The sequence below is a fragment of the Phycodurus eques genome, chromosome 3 (genome assembly GCF_024500275.1).
Source record: "Phycodurus eques isolate BA_2022a chromosome 3, UOR_Pequ_1.1, whole genome shotgun sequence".
Lineage (NCBI taxonomy): Eukaryota > Metazoa > Chordata > Actinopteri > Syngnathiformes > Syngnathidae > Phycodurus > Phycodurus eques.
This window is the reverse complement of record NC_084527.1, coordinates 6,366,407-6,388,430: the sequence shown is the minus strand read 5'-3', so window position 1 is coordinate 6,388,430 and position 22,024 is coordinate 6,366,407. Positions and strand designations below refer to the sequence as shown.

Here is a 22,024-nt window from a genome sequence, read left to right as displayed (position 1 = left end):
TGAAAAAAATATTTTTGCTTCTTGTCTCATCCTAAGGCCGGAAATGGACACGGAGTGGACGTACATCCGCGAGGCCATCGAGAGCAACTCCATGGTGCTGAAGGGCCTCATACCCGATACCGAGTACCAGTTCATCATCCGAGCCGTCAACGTGCATGGCGCCAGCCCGCCCAGCCACGTCAACAGCCCGGTGCGCACCCTGGGTAAGGCGCCACCTCGTCCCCTGTCCTCACACCCACCCACTTTCGAAAACACAATATTACCAAGATGAACTAAACTCTGTCAATTTGATGAAAAGGACCAAGACAATGGTATTTACCGTTCATCATCACATGAGCAGTGTGTGTTAGTGGGTCACTGTGTTACCGGAACACAGATGGAAAAAAAAAAGTAATTCACTTTATTCATGTATGTGTGCATGGGTGCGTGCGTGCGTGCGTGTGTGCGTGTGCGTGTGTGCGTGTGCGTGCGTGTTAAGAGGAGAAGGGGCGAGGTAGGCAGTACTGAGTGATATTAAAACACACATGACACTCACATGTGGTGTATAAGCCTGCATCAAATGTAATGTCGTTAATGGATCCTAAATCAGTTAATCTACACAACAGTGTGTGAGAATGTGTGTGCATGTGTGTGTGCATGCATGTACGTGTGTGTGTGTGTGTGTGTGTACGCATGGCCTACCTGCAGAGCTAGATGAATATACAGTAAATATGATAATAGAGAGAGATTCAGATGATGACAGATGGATAGAGAGACTGGATGGATAGATAGACTATGAGGGTCCGTTAGGGACATTATTCAGGATTAGCTCTCAAATTTACTATTCAAATGCTTCCACACACACACAAACTACTGAAATGCTCTCATAAACACAACTCAAACACTGCCATACGAATGAGTTTTGCTCTCATAGAGACTACTCAAACACTTTCATAGAGACTACTCAAACACTCTTATACACACAAGACTCCTTGTCACTGGCTTTCACGGGTTCATGTCAATCATACTCACACGTGAATAGTGTAACACTGCACACTGCACACACTCAGAGTGAAGTATTTCATATTTAAAATATGTATAATTTTGATGATTATAGCACATAGCAAATTTTAAAAAATCCCCATGTTGAGAAACATAACAGAAATATAACGTCAAACGAAACAGTGAATTAATTCAAGAAATAAAGTGATTTTTAACGTAGAAATTAGGCTGGAATTTGCCCTCTGAAAAGTACTTCAGTGTTTAATTACTCTATGAGTACGAAAGAAAACGTTTTCAACTATATTCTAATCCATTGAGATGTACCTATATTTAATAAAGTCGTGAAATATTTGACTCGGAGTGTGTGTAGTCTGTAGTGCATATCTATATGACACGAGTTTCACTACAATTAAATTCCTTCATTCCCTTTGGCCACCTCATTAGGTACACCGGCGCAGGGGAGCTTAAATGCGACTATACGGCCGTCCTGCCTGCAACGAACCGTATACGTTTCAGATTGTAACGCAGCGGTGTTGAAACTCTGTCTTGAGTCCAGGAGGAAACACACGTCCACTTGGGAGATTTGACTGGAGATAGAGCTGGTCAATGCAGCTGTAGAGTTTGCTCAATGTTCTCCGCTTTCGATCCTTCACGATGATGTGCTGAGTGTTGCGGGTCCACGTGAGGTCGTCGCTGATGTGGTTTTCACCCTCCTCGCCTGAGTCTCACTGATGGCAAGCGGTGCAAGCCGCTCTCTCCTCCGCCTGGGGGTCGATAATCATCTCTTTAGTCTTTACAGCATTTAAAGTGAGATTTTTTTTTATAACACCAGGACACCGGCTGAGCCACCTCATTAAGGGTGTCTCTTCTCCACTGGTAATAGCCTAATTAAATAGAATGTACAACAAAATAAAAGTTTTGGGGGAAACATTATTATTTTTATTATTTTTTTTTAATTTAATGTTTAGTTTTACAGTAAACTTAATTTAGGAGCTGCAATTAACAGATTGAAGAAATGTACACTATCTACCAAACTGCTCACGGCACACTCAAAAAAGACATCAGGGTCATAAATCAAGTTTCTGCTCGCAACGAAAAGTGAAAAATCCGACGATTTGTACCTGGAAAGGCTCGTAAATTAGGATATCACTATGATAGAATCATTCAAAATGATTTAATGAATCGATCAAATTCCTGAATAGCAACAAAGAAACGCCCGTTAGAGAGCGACGGCCTGACAAACGGACAGAAGCTGCGTGGTCTCTCAGTGGGGGACCAAAGCGGGTTACGTTCAAGTCTCATCAGACGGGATTAAGGACGGCATGCCAGACCCTCTTCTCTGCCTGTCACACACACGCACGCACACACCCACACACCCACACACACACACACACACACACACACACACACACACAATGCATTGCTTCTTGAATGGACGACAGGGGTGGGCCTGACGCACTGGCTACTTCTCACACAACCCCGCGTGGTGTTAGTTGTGTGTGTGTGCGCGCGCAGGGGGTGGGTAGAGATTGTTACACAACAGCAGATTAGTTTTGTGGGGACCCCTCCCCGTGTTCCAGTGCTCAGTATGCAGGATTTAATGTTACTTGGCTGCGCTAATTAGCATTTTGAAGAAACTTTGCTTGCATTCAGCACTGATTCAAAACTCTTCCAACACATTTACTTATGATTAACACTAAATGCTTTTTCGCTGCCACTTACATCAGAATCAGAATCATCTTTATTTGCCAAGTATGGCCAAAAAACACACAAGGAATTTGTCTCCGGTAGTTGGAGCCGCTCTAGTACGACAACAGACATTCAATTGACAGAGAACGCTTTTGAGACATAAAGACATTGAGAAAAACAGTCTGAGCAATAAAGGGTTGCTAGTTATCTGGTAATGCTGGTACAATTTTTTTTATTTTTTTTTACAATTGTGTTTCACACAGGTGGAGGCATTTTGCTCTCAAGAAGCACTTTGGAATGTCATTCTCTCCAACAATGTCCGCAGCAGCATACTCGCAATATGATTGACTACGTTGCTTATTTGCTTAATTGAATGGTATTGCTTATATGTACTCACTTGTAATGATGAAATGCGTTTATATCAGGGAAACGAAGGTTGTCTGGGTACTGTAGGTAGTATAATTGTGTGACTACTTCTACATCTTACCGAATCAACATGAAAGCATTTAAATCAAAAAGCGAATCGCGACCTCGAGAATCAAAATCCAATTCCGTCACAACCCAAAAAATCGAAATTGAATGGAATCGTGAGGCTCTTAACAATAACCGGGCCTAACGCTCATCCACGTCAATGGCAGTAGCAGCATGAAATACATTTCCCATGGTTGAATAATATTTTATAGTAAAAAAAAATACCTGCCTATCTCCGAGATGGTTTTCAGTGGGGGGGGGGGTGACAAAATCTGACATTTTATTTTAAGGCCACGTCCCCCAGCCGTATTATTGGTGTATCATTGGTACATCAATGGTAAGCATACTGGTCCACCACGGGTACACAACTGGTACGACACTTTTCTGTCATTGGTACACCACTTGCACGTCATTGCTACAATATTTGGTGACTAGTTGGTGCTTCTTCTGTATCTAATTGGTACATCAATGGTGTATTATGGGTGCATATTCATTACAGTATGTGTAAGTAATTCATCACGAGTGCATCAACAGTGACTCCCTCCACAGGAGCGTCAGACGTGGGCAGCGGCGATTACGGCCGTTACTTCACGGATACGCAGATCAAGGACGACGACGATTTTGACATGGACGACTCCGACTATGATATCTTCATCGAGGAAGTAAGTCATGCATATTTTGTGATATTAGGATGATTATTCTGCGTTGATTTTTTGGGGGGGAACTTTGACATGGTTCTCAGCTGAAGCCGTTTCCTAGCATTGGCCAAGATGGCGGCAAGTCGCAGCTTCGCTCTCGTTCCGGTCCGTCGGGTCAGAACATCGTTTACCGCATGAACACCGTGGCGCCCCCCGACGCCACTGCGCTCCCCCCGGCCTCTTCTTCCGCCGGCACCACTACGTCAGCCATTTTCCCAGACTTCTCAGATCTGATTTTCCCCACCAGCTCCGAGCGCGACTTTACAACCACCAAAACCGCCACCAGGTACCTGCTTGATTAGAAAGTTTGGTCGATCAACTACAATGATCCAAACGTCAAAGTGACCCTCGCCAATCCTCTCCAGCACCGCTGCTCCCACGCCCACCGTCGCCGGCACCATGTCCCCGTGGAAGGGCGAAGTCCCTCGGGTGTACCACCTGACCTGCGACGACACCGTGTGCCCCCCCGACAGCTTCTGCCTCGGAGACTTGGAGAACGGAGGATCGCGATGCCACTGCAACCTCGGACGTGCCGGCGACACTTGTTCTCAAGGTAAAATAAGTCGTGAAAAATAAATCACTTCAACGTATTTTTAAAAATCTATTTAAAATGAAATGAAATTTTAAATTATTTCAGAGTAAAAAGCAATAATAAATAAAGAAAGTGTATTGCATGGAATTTTATTTAAAATTTGATATGGGCGCAAGCATTAGCCACCAGTTTCTCAAGCCGCTTGGGAACCGCATTAACTGATTTCACAAGGAACTCTTGTGGGATGGAAGACATAACTTCTCGTATTCGCCCTACAAGTTCTTCCAAAGTCGTTGGTTTGGTAAAATAGACTTGCTCCTTTAATCATGGAACATACACAAAAAAAATTTAGAAAACTATTACAACATATGAATAAATTCTAAGTATTTTAAAATCGGGAGTTACTTTTCAATCACCCTGTATATATTAGGGGTAGAACTCCATTGGCACAATCTAATTATATCCGATTCAATCCGATTGGAACTTAATGGGCAACATAAGAGTGTTTAGTGCTTTTTGTCTTCAGTCAAAAGTATAAATAGAATTTTGTTTTGTTGTGTTGTTCTTCTTTAGAGGTGTCCGTTAAGTTTCCCAGGTTCTATGCCTACTCGCACATGACCTTTGAACCCCTGAAGAACTCCTACCAGACCTTTCAGATCTCAATGGAGTTCAAGGTGAAGCTGCATGGTTTCTTGAAGTCGTTTCTGCTTTCTTCTCCCCAGAACGACGATTAAGTACAGTAAGTAACTGTGTCTATAGTAATTGCGCTTGTGTGTTTGTTGGCGTATGCTTCAGGCGGACGCCGAGGATGGCCTGCTGCTGTATTGCGGTGAGAACGAACACGGCCGCGGAGATTTCACCTCTTTGGCCCTGCTGCAAGGAAAGCTACATTACAGGTAATGACACATCACAGTGGTCAATTAATATCGGTGGACCCGCTAGGACGCGTGCAGCGCACTCACTTTCTTAGGAAAGATAGTTAGGAAAATAAATTTGCCAAAATACTAGCACAGAAAACGAAAAACGTGACCACAAAACACATTATCTGTACTTTCACTTTCACAACTGATGGTGGACAGATGTGAAGTTCACTGCCGACATCTAGTGGCAAGTGGTTGAGGATGAGTCCCATTTTTGCTTGTAACGCAAAGCAAAACATTTACCAAGCGACATATTTGAAAAACTAGCACTGGACTACTTTTAATGCTACTACTACTACTACTACTACAACTAAGCTATTCTTTAAAGGCTTTATCTTTTATAACTATTACACTGTTGGTACATTGTTATTCCAAAGAAAAGTTGTTTATTGTTTTCCTAATCAAAACCTTTTGCACTACTGTTGTAATTTCTGCTCATTGGTAAATTTGATGCATGTGTGTATTATTACACTCTTATTACATTGTTATTGTACACTTCAAAAAGCCATTGTTGTTTTCCTGGTAAAAACAATTCCAACTACTGCTTTAATTTGCCGTTCACTGTGATTTTAACAAGCTAAAGTGGTCACTACACTGTTATTACATGTATTTTTACATTATATTTGAATTGTAAATTAGAATTTTTTTTTCCTGATGAAAACAATTTTCATGACTGCTTTACTTTGTATTTAATGGTTTACGTCTATTATTACTATGTTATTTCATTGTTAGTACACACAAATAAGTCACTTTTGTTTCCCAGACCAAAACAATTTGCACTACAGAGTTAATGAGGACAAGCAGAATATAAAACGGATGGATGGAGGGTTGGTTTCGATTTGTACTTAATGGTGATTTTGAAGACTATGGCTATTATATAATATTATTAATACACTCTTATTGCATGTAGAGTTGGATTTAAATTTTATCCAAAAATAAAGACAAGTCATTTTTCATGTTTATGATCAAAACAATTCCCACTTCTGCTTTAACTGCTACTTCATTGTAAATTTAGAGGCTATAGCTACTATAACAGTACATTTCAATTTCTAAAAAAAACTAAGGTTTGTCATATTTGTTGTTTTCCTGATTAAAACGAACAATTATCAAATTCCAGGTTTAACTGCGGGACAGGCGTCGCTCAGATCGTCAGCGAGAGCCGCGTGGTCATCGGTCAGTGGCACGCGGTCACCGTCTTCAGGGACGGCATGAGCGGCTGGCTGCGACTGGACAACGACACGCCCATATCTGGCCGATCGCCGGTAACGACACCAGGTTTAATAATCACCATTAAAGGTTGCCAGTGCGCCTAACGAAGCGCCCCGCGACTACATACCTTAGTTCCACAAATAGTGGCTCTGGTGGTCGCTCTAATTGATGCTGTGTACCCATTGGTCCACTTCAGCCAAATAAAACCACCTCAAATACACACCGCCATTTTCCTATACGGTTAAGAATCTAGGTAGGTAAATGTAAATACGTGATATTTAAGAGTTAAATGCTAAGCCCATTTGAATGACGTTGCTAACCAAAACAGCAGTACCTAAACAAACTGGACTTTGTGGAACGATGCTGTGGAAAAGAAGTTCTGTTTCGCCATTCAGGGCCAGTACACCAAGATCACGTTCCGCTCGCCGCTGTACATCGGGGGCGCTCCGAGCGCCTACGGGCTGGCGAGGGCAACGGGCGCCGGCGGAGGCTTCGTGGGCTGCATTCAAAGCTTGAGCCTCAACGGCAAGGCCACCGACGTCAGACCGTGGCCGCTGGGCCGAGCGCTGAGTGGCGCCGACGTAGGTGGGCGCACCGCGTGGCGTACTTACAGAGCAGACGCACGCGATGCGGTCGACGCCGTCTTCCGACATTGACGCTTTTTTGCGTGCGTGTTTGCAGGCGAGTGCGGCGACAGCGTGTGCGACGTGGTGGGCTGCGGTAACGGCGGCGTGTGCTTTGCCAACCGCGCCGACGACTTCATCTGCCTCTGCCCCCTCGGCTTCAGGGGCGCTCTGTGCCAAGACAGTGAGACCATTCTTCTTTCTTCATTCATTCTTTTCATTTTTGTTTTACTGTTCTTAATCATGTGAGTATTTTGTCTGTCCTTTTTGTGCATAATCATAACGTACTACTTAGCTATTCTTTTTATTTTATATTTTTCTGTTATTCTAAAAGAATTTGATCTATATCTTTTATTTACTTATTTTACTAATTGTATAACTTTTTTTTAATATATAATATAAAATTATATTTTTATAGACTAGACTGGACACAATCTGAGTACAACTTCAATGCAGTATGGAACTAATGTATATTTTATTTTATCTTAATAGGTAAAACAAGTTTCACCTATTTTTGTTTACTTTTTCTTTTTTTGTTTCTAATTTAATTTGTTCGATTCAATTTTGATTTAAAATGTATTTCAATTAAAATGTTTAATTGAAACTTAAATTGGATTTAGTTTCACTCTCATTTACTTATTTTACTAATTTATTGATCATAATGATAATGATAATAATTATAATCAAAATTAATAATATATTTTTAAAAGATTTTTATATATATATATATATATATATATATATATATATATATAAGTGACTTAAAAATAAAGACCCCCACAAAACCTTTTATTTTTTTTTTTTGCCAGGTTTCTCGCTGTCCTCGCCGCTCTTCAACGAGACGATGCTGTCTTACGCCGTGGTGCCGTGGCCTCAGCCCTCCCAGAGCTATTTGTCCTTCATGGAGTTCGAGATGACCTTCCGTCCGTCGGCGCCCGACGGCACGCTGCTGTACAGCGACGACGACGGCAGCGGCGACTTTCTGGCCATCAAACTGCTGGACGGATACGTGGAGTTCAGATTCGACTGTGGCTCGGGCGGTGCTGTTTTAAGGTACTCGGGTGGTGAGGGTTGATGTCAAACTAGCGCTTCAGTCATTACGGCGAATTTCATCCAATCCGGTGGTCAGCCCATACGTGCAAAGTGGGCACTGCAAGTGGAGTTCATTTATATTTACAGTCGGGCTGGGGGATTCATCGAAATGTAATCGTGATTTCAATTGTGGCTTCTCACGTTCATAGAAACGTCATAATCGAAGACAAAATATTAACGTGCAGAACGGGGCTATGCAAATTTCTGCGTTGTCAAAGCACCGAGAATGCGTCTACGTGCAGGATGTTGCTTGCAGCAAGCGTGCCATGTATGTTATTCTGCCCTCTCTGAGGGTGCTTAAGTTGTTTTTCGACACCCCAGTCGGAGTTTACAGGAAAACTAAACGCACAACAACAATCATTTCACACATTGAATATTTAAAATTAAATTAAAAAATATTTATAAAAAAAATCATTTCACACATTGAATATTTAAAAAAAGGAAACCCCTATTGACTGGCTAGCAAAAATTAGCATTAGCTCACAGGAGGGATTTACCCTCAAATAACGAATTTTCACATACAAACGCTGTAGTACAGAGAGGTACTCTAACAATATTCACTGGCATATATTCTTCCTAATCTGTGAAAAACGAGTTAAATTCATAAAGTTATATTGCGACTTTCTTCTTCTGCTCTTTTTATCTTAATGTAAGTGTGTAGCTCCATGCATGCACCGCACCACACTGCCCCTAAGAGGCCAAGGCATGCACAGCAGGGGGAGCAGATATTTATTTTTATTTATTGTTTTTTTAATGCTCTTACTTGTTACAAATTTATTTTCCGGTGGTTCCTGAAGTTGAGTTTCAAAGTGGAATTTTGGTACTGCGATCAATTAATCAAGTGTTGTCTATACAGCACTTTTTATACATACAGAGATAATAACAAAAAAACGTTTTGAAATCAATGAATAATGATTTTGATTAATCGTTAGTATAATATCAATCAAAATGTTTGTGCTTATTTTTTTCGGTAATTGCCAAGCCCTCATCTGCAGCATATTCTACATGCTTGATGACACGTGTCATCAAGTGTACAAGTGTAATGATGCACAACTTTGACATCAACAAATGAAAAACAGCTTTTCAATAGTTGTCCACCTTAGTGCCCACAAAGCATAAAACATTTGACCGATAGGTGCCAGTGTATGAGACGATTCCACTGTACTACGTGATGTTTTTCTTGTTGTTGTTGTTTTGCAACATATTCACAGTCCAATGCTTTAATGATTTTCATATTTTAATGCCTCAGGAGTGAAGAGCAGATCGGAATGGACGCTTGGCACGAGCTGAGGGTGTCCCGCACGGCCAAAAGCGGAATCTTGCAAGTGGACAGCCAGAGGGCAGTTGAAGGATTTGCCGAGGTACTTGCACTTTTCCACCACAAGGGGGCAGTCGAACTCCTCTGTATAATTCCTTCAACTCAATACCGTGCGCGTGCGCGTGTGTTTAGGGAGCTTTCACGCAGATCAAATGCAGCTCAGCGCTTTACATCGGTGGTGTACCACAGTATGACAAAACCAAGAGGACTGCGGGCGCCTTGAAGCCCTTCACGGGAACCATACAAAAGGTATCAAAATCCACACATACAGTGCACATACCGTTTTGCCCCACAAAATTAAACATAAACGTGATGCACGTCTGTTATTTAACATTCTTAATAATTCCATAAAAGTGTCAAAGGAAGTTCCGCACTCAAAAACGCTGTTAATGTTAGGAAAAAAGACAAAAAAAAACAACACTATTTTTACTTTAATGTCAAGGCACTTTGCATTGTATGCTATTATTATTATTATTATTATTATTTTACATTTTTAGTAATGCCATGAAAGTGTGAAAAGAAATTCACGACTTAAGAAGACACTGTTAATGTTAGGACATACAATTTAAAAAGCGGATGGTGTTGCAGCTCACATTTAACCTTCTTTAAAAAAAAAAAATGCCATAAAAGTGTGAAAACAAGTTAACCACTAAACATAAGTTAAACATAGAATAGTATAACACATAGTCTTAACTTTATTAGCAATGGCAGGTCCCGTTGTATCTCATTTTTCAGTTTTCAATAAAACTATAAAATGTACAAATAAGTTAGATACCCAAAAAAAAAAGGACTGTTAATGTTAGGGTATATAAACAAATAAACATTAAGTCACAACTTTAATGTCAAAGGCAGTTTGTGTTGCGTGTGATTTTAAACATTCTCGATAATGCCACAAAATTTGTCAAAGTAGTAAACACTTAAAAATGAGTAATAAGTCAATTAACTGCTCAGTCTTAATGTTATTGACGATGGCAGTGCGCATTGCATCTCATTTGTAACCTTCTAAATAATGTCACCAAAGTGTAACAAAAAAAGTTAACCATGAAAAAATGTTATGTCATTAAAAACAATAAAACACTGAGTCTTAATTAGGTTTAAAAAATGTTCAACAATGCCATAAAAGTCAAAAGAATTCAACCACCAAAAGTGTACAAATATGTTCCTGTTAATGTCGGGACATAAAAACAATAAAAGTCGTAAGTAGGTGACTGTATGACATTTTTAATATTGCCATCAAATTGTAAGTTAACCCCTAAAAAACTGTCAATATTAGGACAAATAAACAAAAAAACATTCAGTCACAACTTATGGACAAAGACGCATTGTATTGCATTTTTTTGTTTGTCATCACACTATTTAAAGAAGCAAAGAAAAAGAGTTAAAAACAATTAAAAACTTGGTCTTGAATGACGAAGGCAGTTTTGCGTTGCACGTCATTTGTATATACCACAGAAGAAGAAGTTGACCACTAAAAAAAGCAGGTTCTCTCCTCCTAGCTGGTCCTGAACGATCGCAGCATCCCCATCACGAGCGACTCAGCGGGCGGCGTCAATGTGGCCAACTCGGAGCACCCTTGCGTGCAAAGCCCTTGCGCCAACGGCGGCACCTGCAGGCCTAAGTGGGACGCCTACGAGTGCGACTGCCGCCTCGGGTACGACGGCAGGCACTGCCAGAAAGGTCCGTTCACCGCAGGCTGCGTTTAGTCCGGGATGACGTTCCAGATTTGAATGTTATGGCGTCGTTTATTTCATATTCCAATTGGAGGTCAGAAATCAATTCTCAAATAGGATGCAAAGAGGTTAATGGCAGTGGTGGTGAATGCAGCACTTCTCATACTGGGACTGAACTATGTCACAGGGATTCATCCATCCATTTTCTGAGCCACTTCTCCTCACAAGGGTCGCGGGAATGCTGGAGCCTATCCCAGCTAACTTCGGGCAAGAGGCGGGGTACACCCTGAACTGGTTGCCAGCCAATCGCAGGGCACATACAAACAAACAACCATTCGCACTCACATTCACACCTACGGGCAATTTAGAGTTTTCAATGAACCTACCGTGCATGCTGTTGGGATGTGGGGGAAAACCCACGCAGGCACGGGGAGAACATGCAAACTCCACACAGGCGGGGACTGTGAGGCAGACGCTATAACCAGTCGTCCACCGTGCCGCCACAGGGATGCAATTGAAAAAAAAGAAAAAGTTTTTTACTTCATATGGATTTTTTTCAATTGAAATTTGTATTACTTTAATTCTTTCATTCATTTTCTTTTCCAATCCATTCATTTTCCACCATTTATTTTATTTTTCAAATAATAAATTAAACAAAATATAGATTTCCCTTTTTTTTTGTTCAATGCTTATTTAAATTTCTTTCATTAATTTATCTCAATTTCACCGTACAAAATGTTTTGTTTGAAATGTTTTTATTTTTCATCTGAAATATTTTTCTTTATTTTTGTACTTGCATTCATTTTTCATTTTTTTCATTTCATTTTTCGTTTGTATTCATTTTGTTTCATTTTTTAATTGTTTTTTCCAATTCATGATTTTTTTCCATCATAGATTTTTTTACTACATCTTTAATATAATTTTCTATATTAATAAAGTATTTACTTAACTTTATTTCACTCATTTTATTTTAAAAAGTCTATTTAAAGTGTCCTTTTGTTTCCATTCACAATTATTTCATTTAATTTCAAATAAAATTATATTATTATAATTTTACATTTAATTTTCAATTTTATTTTCTACTGTTTTCTCTTTATTAATTTATTTTGTTGTTAGTAAAAATGCCACAATGTTTCCATTTGATTGGTAATACAATTTTTATTCAATCATTTTAAAATTGTATTTATTAATCTAATTTAGTCATTTTATTTAGTTCTTATTTATATGATTTCTCCTATTTTATTATTATTACTTTTTAAATCAAATGTTGCATGAAATGGTTCATTTCATATGAATGAGGTTTTTCCTTTTCTCAATTCATTCATTCCAACTGGCGGTCATAACGAATGCTCGAATTCTCTCACGTGAATGGCAGTGACAGTGCAATCAGCACTCGTCTCACAGGGCTTGAACCACATGACATGATCTTTCCTCCTCCTGTCCGGGATTAAATCCCTTCTTTCCTCCTTCTTATCATGAGAGTCAATATGACATCATGTAGTGCACATATTAATCCCTCAAACCTGTCTTTGCTTTCTCTGTTTTTTTTTTAAATGCAGAGTGTGGAAACTACTGCTTGAACAGTAAGTCATCCTGTATTTCCTTTTTACTTGAAGTTAATGCTCCACCTTTTGAAAACGCACGCATCATTTAGGTAGATACATGTAGCGGCAGCTTAAGCTCAATGAGAACTGATGTGCCTCACGTTGGCGCTGCCACTGAGTGCTCGTTCTCGTGCGGTCGTGGCAAATAAGCGAACGTTTGGTTTTTTTTCCCCCTCCCTCGTCTATCCCCACAGCTGTGACCGAGGCCATCGAGATCCCGCAGTTCATGGGTCGCAGTTACCTCACCTACGACAGCAGAGACATTCTCAAGAGGTCAGAAATGGACACCGAATTCATTGATTGATTTGATTTTTATTTTTTTTTTTATATTTAGTTTTCATTTGATTCATTTTTTTCCACTTTTTCAGTTCATTAACATTTTATATTTTAGTTGTTTGATTTTTTTTTTAGTTATTTAGAAAAAAGCATTTTAGATCAGTTAAACGTGTTATTTAATTCTTAATGTTGTGATTATTTTTCTTACATTTCATTAAAAAAACTGAATTCGTTACTTTTACAAATTTTACAGTTTATCACATTTCCAAGTCATTCATTTTCTTACATTTGTAATTTATAATTGTATTGCTTTCTGTTTTTTTTTTTTACTTCATCAGATTATTTTTTTATTTTTATTGTTTTTGTTTGTTTTTATCTTTTCCAATCCATTTCATTTACAACATGTAGTTACCTTTTTCATTATGTTTCATTTCCTTAGGTTCGAATAAAAGATTTAAAATTGGTTTGATTTTACAAACATTTATTTTTACATTTATTCAATGAATATTTTGTTTAAAACACCTAATCCATTGATTTTTCAATGCGTTGTTTTATTTGTTATAAAATGATTTAATTTGAATATATTTTAATTTCATTTTTATTTCTTTACTCAGGAAATATTAAAGAAGTAAAGCTTATTAATTTAGAATATTTAAAATTTATTTTTTTCACATTTTAAAATGTTTTATATTAAAGTTTTATTTTTATCAATAATTGTTCATGTCTATGCAGTTTCTAAAATGGCAAGTTGCGTCATAGAAATTGAAGAAGGAAATCCAGTTTTTGTTTTGTAATATTTGGGTCACCTTATTTAGTTATATGAGTGTGTGATAATATTCGAGAGGACTGTCTATACGAGGTCTACCTAGCAGGTGTGCACAATGGCGCAGTTTGCACACACAAAGGCGCAGTTTGTACGCACACGTGTAGCAAAAGTGTTGTTTGCACTGATAGGGTGTCAGGTTCGAGGAACAACCTGTTCATGCGCTTCAAGAGCAGCGCTGGCGACGGCCTTTTGCTGTGGCGAGGAGACACGCCCATGAGAGCCAACAGCGACTTCCTCTCGGTGGGCCTGCAGGACGGCGCGCTCATCTTCAGGTAGTAGGAAACGTTCAGCGTTGATCATTTAGTCCTACCTGTTTCCTATGTGACTTTTACGGAACACGTTCATGTTGTTTTCGTGCAGTTACAACCTGGGCAGCGGTGTGGCAAACATCGTGGTCAACGGAAGCTTCACTGATGGGAAGTGGCACAGAGTCAAAGCTGTCAGGTGAAAGAGACTTTTATCATTGTTATTTGTATTCTTATTAATAAAATACCGCCGATAAAAAGTCAGCGTTTAAGGCTTTAACGCTCGTAAAATTACGCATTTTTTTCTCACAAAATTACAATCTATTATTGGAATGTTCGAGAGAACCTTTTAAATCTGACTGAAAATGACTTTTTTTGATCTCAAGATTACGATTGAATGCTCCTAAAATTGCAGCTTTTTTGTCTCCATATTACAACTCAATTCTTGTTAGATTTATGACTTTAGTCCCATAAAATTAAAACTTTTTTTACAATTCAATTCTCCTAAGATTGAGACTTTGTATAGCTTAAGTCCCTGTAAAGAGAAAATAAAAATGCGTACAATTGTTCTCTCAGCTATCAGACGCTGTGGGCGTGTCTCCAGAATATGGTGAAAACACGCCCCACTCGACTCCAATACTTCTAGCATGTTTCTACACATCATGATATGTTAGAGTCGCAAAACTATATCTGCTTAAAGCCTCTGGTGCTTAGAATATATCCCACAGAGTCATCGCGACCCGGTGCTAGCTGCTATAGCTTGTGCGCTAACAGGCTGGCAGACCGGCGACAGTGTCGTCCGATACGTCACCGCCTCGCTTGGGGTTGTGTGTTGGTCGACAAATAACGACACCGAGCTATTCTGTAAATTGTAGTAGCATTCAGGGAAGATGCATTTTCGGGTGTAGGCATAGCTAGCGAGCTCGCTGCATGCTGTAGTGGTGGAAATGGGACTTGTAATAAAAACGACGTAACTCGCAATTGCACCGGATAGCCGCTGATGGCGCTCAGTACTTATATAGTGGGGAAGGGTCAACTCATGCCAGAAAGCCCAAGTGCGAAATTGGTGCTTCGTTTTAGCCACGCCCCAAAAATCCGAACCAATAAAATGGTGAAAAAGAGTAACGCTATATCTCAACAATTCAGTACTACTGTACATTGCTCTCAGTTTTTGCACGTTTTCAGCAATTATCTTCAAGCACATTATGTAGAATAATACAATTCGGACTTTATTCTTGTACAACTTTATTGTAGTTAAATTCCGACTTCATTTTCCTACAAATTTTTTTTCCCCTCATAAAACTAAAAAAAGAAAATAATGATTATTACTTATGAATTCTTCCTTAATGATGCATTTTATTCATCTCCTTTTCCCGTGTGTAGGGACGGTCAGTCCGGGAAGCTGACCGTGGACGACTACGGGGCCAAAACGGGTCGTTCGCCAGGCAAGATGAGACAACTCAACATAAACGGACCGTTATATGTTGGTAAGTGACCGCTCGTATTTCCATCCAGATGTCAATGAGCATAATGACGCAGTTGTTTTGCATGCGTGTGTGTGTGTGTTTGTGTGTGTGTGTGTGTGTGTGCGTGCGTGCGTGCGTGCGTGCGTGTTAGGGGGCATGAAGGAGATTGCCCTGCACACCAACCGGCAGTACGTAGGCGGTCTGCTTGGCTGCGTGTCGCACTTCACGCTGATGACCGACTACCACGTGGCACTGGTGGAGGACGCCGCCGACGGCAAGAACATCAACACGTGCTCCAACTAGGACTGCTCTGGCGACCATTTTGGAACTCTTTCGGTCTCCAAAAAACTGAAACAATTCTGGTTTGCGGCGGGGGGAAAAAAGAGCAAAACGCTTACAGCTGATTTGGGTCTTTGCAAAGATTTGTTTAATTTTTTTTTTCCCCTGGGATGATTCCAAGCACATCTCTATTTTTTTCTACTGCAAATCCTTATTTGATTGCTGGAAGGAGCGGCTGATCCGCAGGATCAAGCGTTATGTGTTTGTTCGTTTTTCAGCGGCCTGACCTAGAGCAGCTAGCCAAGATCAAGTTCTTTGTAGAGGATTTTGTAGGGCCTTTAGGGACTTTCTCTCAGTTTTCAAGTGCTTCGTCTGTGTTCTTTTCGTGCTTGTGTAGACAAAGCGATAGTCTGCCAAAGTGGAGTTGGTTTGGAGTTTTGGACTTTGGAGTTTGTTTGTGTCTTTTTACCTTCTTTTAGTGTACGCGGTGCTGTTTTTACACAGAGAAATGCTCTGCGGTTCCTGTTCTTGCTGACTGACACTTGTTGTTGCCAGAACAAATGCATTGGCCGCAATTGTATTGCCCCACAGAGCGGCATAATTTTGCCATTTATCAGTCACGGTGTCAGGAAAAAGAAGTAACACAGCATCGTAGATCAACAGAATGGCTCAGAGTTCAGAGGTCACAAGCATAATTGCCGCAGAGGCCAAATTAAAAAATGGCCAAAATATATCACACTAAATATTAGACTTTACAACGTAAACGAAGCATCAGAGGTCAACAGCATGCCTCAGGTTGTTGTTCCTGCTCATGGCAGCATTTTGTTGCCAGACACAGTTCCGAGGGTACAATCGAAACTGCCCCACAGGCCAATGAAAGCAATTTGTCATGAATCAGTCACAGCCACAATGCTGTGCCCCCTGGACAAAGAGTTGGCAGGAACACGATCAGGAAGTCAGACAGACTTGCAATCATTCTGAATGTGCGACATCAGGGATCACCAGAATATCTCAAGTTCCTGTTCCTGTTCACAGTCACTTGTTGTTACCAGACAGAGTTCATCGGACATCATGATAACTACAGGGACGACAAGTCGGTAACTGGAACAGCAAGTCAGACAGACTTGCAAACATTCTGAAATTGTGACATCAGGGATCACCACAATATCTCAAGTGCCTGCTCCTGCTCCCATTCTCTTTTTGCTGCTGGGTCCAGCTCAAAGGGCGCAATCACAACTGCCCCATAGGCCAATTTAAAAAAAGGTAATTTACTGGTCACAGCCACAGGGCTGTGGCCTTGGCCAGGGAGCTGACAGGCACAGGAACTGGAAATAGCACTGCATTGTAGATCAACAGGGTGACCGAGAGTTTAAAGGGCGCAATCGTGACTACCCCACGCGATGATAAGAAATTAAGGCCGTTTGAATGACAAACTATTAGCTGACAAGAAAAGAAAGAGCAAGTCGGGAACAGGAACACAATCAGGAATGAATTTGCAACCATTAGAAAACTTATATTTTTTAATTTAATATTTTAATTTACTGAGCACATTTGGTACGATGGATCCACAGAACAGCTCTAATTCCTGTTCCAGGTCACAGTCACTTGTTGTTGCTGCCTGGTTGGAGTTCATGGGGCTCAATCGTAACTTCCCCACAAGCCAATCGAAAGAAAATAATTCGTCGGTCACGGCCACGGGGCTGTTTGAATGACGATTTACTAGGTACAGATGGTGCTGTGCCCCTGGAACAGACGGTCAGCAGGAACAGGAACAGACTGACACTCCTGATGTGTGGTTAGGTCCTCTTATGTATGCCAGTCCCTCTTCCGGTGGGGCCACGCGAGGTGACACTTGACAGATTCACAAGAGTCGTGAGTCAACAGTGAATAACATGCGGCAGCTTCAATTTGTTTTCAGGAAAAAAAATAAACAGAATGTCAGCGATCACCTCTGGACATTTTATTTTATTTTAGTGTGTCATATCGCAACAGAATGACTGAAACGAGATGTCTGACAGATTTCATTTGTATTTTTATTTGAATTTTAAATAAAAATAAAATGATGCTAGCACAGAAGATATGTTGACAACAAAACTTGATCTTTCACATTTTATAATTATTATTTCTAAATAAAAAGATACTTCAGAAGATATGTTGATGGCAATCCTAGCAATATTTTAAAATGTAATTTTGATTTTAAAAATTCAATTATATTACTATTTTAAATAAAAATGATTAAAGATTAAATCATGTAATTTACGCTCATGGATATGTTGACAAACAAAACTTTTCTTTTGGGGCATTTTTTTAAACATTTTCCCTTAAAACTTCACATATAGAAGATATAACAGCATACAGTATCAATTCCTATGTGTGTGTGTGTATATATATATATAAAGAACAGTGTACAACATGAATGAATGAAATAATTTATGAGGTAGACAAAAACAAATCTTAATACTATTATTATTAATCAATATTTTGACAGTTTATAAGCAAGCCCTGAGAGTTTCCCACATTGCTATCGACGACCCACACCTTATGTCATTGAGGTGGTCTGGAAAACAGCAATTGATCCTTCGAAGATTTGTTGTTGTTGTTGTTGGTCGCCACGGGGGCTCCACAAGGAGCGGAATTCACAGAAACACTTCAAGGTCTGCACAATCTTCCATGTATTGTTACTAAAAAATAATAATAATAATAATAATAACATGCAGGTCTACAGGTTCAGATGGCACGGTGACGTCTGAGTGGAGTGGCTGCAACGTCCAATGGTGAAGGTGTCACGCCAAGGTACGTGTCCCATCGAATCTCATTTATGGACATTATCATACCAGTTGAAGACGAAGAAAAAGTAGTTACCCAGTGTAAAATGTTTAAAACAATTCAACGGTCCACTTGCACTCTGATGGAAAAACTAAAGTCACGCACGCCGAACTGAGGTCTCATTTTGAATTTTTCACTTATACAAGTGAAGCCATTAGCATTCATGTTGAGTGGTGCTTTTCCGACAAATTCAAAACGCGGTCTGTCCCTCTCGAAGCGTGTTGATGTAAAAATGAGTCGAATTACGAGCTCCTTGTGACGTAAGCAGCTGATTAGCTGCTAATTAACCCACATCTCCCATCCGCCTCACATCGGGTTCCCGTGCGCCGGCATTCCTCTTTACGCCGCGTTTGTCACTGCACACGCTCGGTGCGGCCCACTGGAATATTCTATTGAGTTTTGGTTGATTATATTGCGTAGCTCTCTCTCTCTCTCACACACACACACACACACACACACACAGGATTAAACTCTATATTGTATGTAAATTTTAAGTAAAACAATACATGTGAAATTTTGAAATACTTTTGGCAAATAAAATATAATTAATATTTTTTTTTATATTAAGTGCAAGACTTATGTTAGGCTACTCCACATGTATTAAAAGAATATTTAAAAATTCAAAACAGTAAATAAAAATGACTTTATAGGATGACATACAAAAGTCTATTCTAACATGTTAATTATTAAAGTAACTCTAACAATCATTTTAATTGCAATAAACAATCATTTACATAATACAAATATGAACAAAATAGTTTTGGAGATTAAATATGTAATTACATGTCAAATATTAAAATAAAAATGATTTTAAAAGATTTTAAAATATATATTTTTGAAATAGTCTTAAGTGATTTTAAGGTTAAATAAACATTTGATTAATTTTATTGTTAAAATGGTCATAATCATTTTAAAAAGTAAAATGATAATTTAAACATAATTTAATATTTTACAAACAAATACATATACATAAAAAACGTAGACATTTTTAAGCAAAACAGATTTATGTTATTACATGTTTATTTCACCTTTATTACACAATTCTTTCCCACAATATTCTGCAGCGGCTTAGTGCATTGACATTCACTCCAATACACTTGCCTTTTTTTCATTGGGTAACCCCACACAAACAAGAGATTATTATAATTTTTTTGGGATGCACAAAGACACAATGTACAAACACATAAAAATCAAAACATAGTCTGACACTAATCCTTTTGCACAAAAGATAAGCGGTCACAGTGAAGTTCCAAGAAAATATTTCCTCGTGAAAAAGAAGAGATTTGGGAACTATTGGAAAGATTGTGAGCAGCGGTTGGAGTTCATGTTCTTCTCTTTTAGGGAACGCAATTACACTGTGATTGAGTTGAAGAGTTTCACTGTATTGTATATCTGGCTGGAGAAAGATCGATGAAATGCATTTTGAAATGACAAATCAGTGCAATGAACACAAAATAAGACTATAAATAAAACAAAATGTCTAACCTTAACCCAATTTAGACATTTTCACTCAGGGGTGTATTCACTTTTGTTGCCAGCAGCTTTGACATTAATGGTCACGTGTTGAGTTACTTTGAGCGGACAGTAAATGTACACTGTTATACAAGCTGTACACTTATTGCTTTACATTGTGGCAGTTTCTTCAGTGGTATCCGATCAAAAGATACAAGAAAATATTTACAAAAATGTGAGGTGTGTACTCATTCTCGTGAATTTAATATTTTTGACAGCTTACAAGAATACAACTTTTGATTAAAATATGACTTTTATACCCCCCATGAGCCCCCCCTAATTATTTTGATTATATTTATTTTCTTGTAAAAACCTAGAACTTCAGTCTTGTCAGATTAGAACTTTTAGGTTTTTTTTTATCCCAAAAATGTACATTTATTCCAGTAAGATTCCAACTTTTTGTCAAGTAAGATTCCAATTTTATCTTCATAACAACATAACATCGGTTTGTGTGCCCAGCGTTTAAGGACAACAAAATGAGTTGTGTTGTGTTGTGTTGTGTTGTGTCGTGTCCCCGCAGGAAAAGGAAGATCTCAGCCTGGCCACCGACGCCAAAGTTGGCCTGGCCTGTGGAAAACCTCTCATTGTCCTCGTGGCTTGTTTGCTCACCATGTTCCATCGAACGCTGCGATTGGCTGCGTCAGACTGGCACGCTATCTGCCAGGGGCGTCCCTCAACTTCGGTGACATCGGGGTGAACTCCATTGATTTTCCACTTTTTACCATCAACATGTAGCCGACTTTAATTAACACCGTGAGATCACTGGTTAACTGATTAGGCATATCTTCACTAACGAGTAACTAGAAGGGAAAAAAAAAAAAATAATGCTCACTTTCAATTGACTGTGAAAGCGGGATGGAAGAGTTTGAGGGCCACACAGAATAAAAAATATTAGAGCAGTGTTATGCTATAAAAAGAAGAATAAATAATAGATTAAAAAATAACATATAATAATACCAGAAAAAAAATTCAAATTCTTTATTTGAAAGAATATATAATCAAAAAAAGATCATTGATGCAGTCTTGGAAAAAGATTGTATTCTTTATTTTAACGATTTTATTCCCAAATTAGTCAAAAACTACTTTTTAATTCTATTATATTTTTTATTTTCAACTTAATTCTTTTCAAATTACAACTTTTTTTCTTGAAGAAAACTACCAGTTTGTTCTTGTTAGATTATGACTTTCTTAAATACAACTTTATTCTATTTTTTTTGCCTCTACAAATGAGAATATTTTCATCAAAATTACTTGTTCCTAATAATACAGGTATGTCAATATTTATTTATCTATAAATTATATGATTTTTTTTCTCAAATAAATAAAAATTTTGTCATGAAACTATGAGTTCAATTATTACAAATATGAGACCTTTTCTGAAAAAAAAACCTTTGCAGGAATATGACTTGACTTTGACTATAATTGTTTTTCTAAGATTATAACTTCCTCAAAAAAATATCTCTTTATTCTTTTAAAATCGTGACTTTTTTACTCCAAAATAAATGTATATATTTTTAATAAGATCAGGACTTTAAAAAAAAAAAACTTTTCCTTGTAAAATAATGACTTTATTTTTGCATTGGTCTTGTTTTTGCCCTTTCCCTTTGTGTTAAAGGGTTAAACAATAACTTTAGAACTCATTTTGCATAGTTTGCCCTGGGGTGAAATTGCACCAGGTCGTACCTAATATTTTGGCCGTCTGATGTCGCCAAATACGGGACTCAAACCGCCACCATAAACATGTCAAAACATTTTTACTGGATGATTTGGATAGTACAGGTGTGCCT

At 38.8% G+C, this 22,024-nt stretch overlaps 1 protein-coding gene across 1 annotated transcript in view; it reads left to right on the top strand.

Moving 5' to 3' along the window:
• LOC133399862 (pikachurin) overlaps positions 1 to 17,966 on the top strand; it is a 29,671-nt gene extending 11,705 nt beyond the window's left edge. Inside the window, exons 7-25 of the mRNA XM_061671822.1 lie at positions 37 to 203; positions 3,691 to 3,803; positions 3,884 to 4,125; positions 4,205 to 4,392; positions 4,945 to 5,045; positions 5,167 to 5,267; positions 6,409 to 6,553; positions 6,896 to 7,085; positions 7,182 to 7,307; positions 7,933 to 8,176; positions 9,465 to 9,576; positions 9,666 to 9,782; positions 11,030 to 11,210; positions 12,763 to 12,786; positions 13,002 to 13,080; positions 14,038 to 14,181; positions 14,270 to 14,353; positions 15,538 to 15,641; positions 15,772 to 17,966. Coding sequence (XP_061527806.1) covers positions 37 to 203; positions 3,691 to 3,803; positions 3,884 to 4,125; positions 4,205 to 4,392; positions 4,945 to 5,045; positions 5,167 to 5,267; positions 6,409 to 6,553; positions 6,896 to 7,085; positions 7,182 to 7,307; positions 7,933 to 8,176; positions 9,465 to 9,576; positions 9,666 to 9,782; positions 11,030 to 11,210; positions 12,763 to 12,786; positions 13,002 to 13,080; positions 14,038 to 14,181; positions 14,270 to 14,353; positions 15,538 to 15,641; positions 15,772 to 15,923 — 2,614 coding nt within the window. The 3' untranslated portion in view covers positions 15,924 to 17,966. The remainder of the gene's footprint in view (positions 1 to 36; positions 204 to 3,690; positions 3,804 to 3,883; positions 4,126 to 4,204; positions 4,393 to 4,944; positions 5,046 to 5,166; positions 5,268 to 6,408; positions 6,554 to 6,895; positions 7,086 to 7,181; positions 7,308 to 7,932; positions 8,177 to 9,464; positions 9,577 to 9,665; positions 9,783 to 11,029; positions 11,211 to 12,762; positions 12,787 to 13,001; positions 13,081 to 14,037; positions 14,182 to 14,269; positions 14,354 to 15,537; positions 15,642 to 15,771) is intronic.
• Positions 17,967 to 22,024: the final 4,058 nt, after the last annotated feature.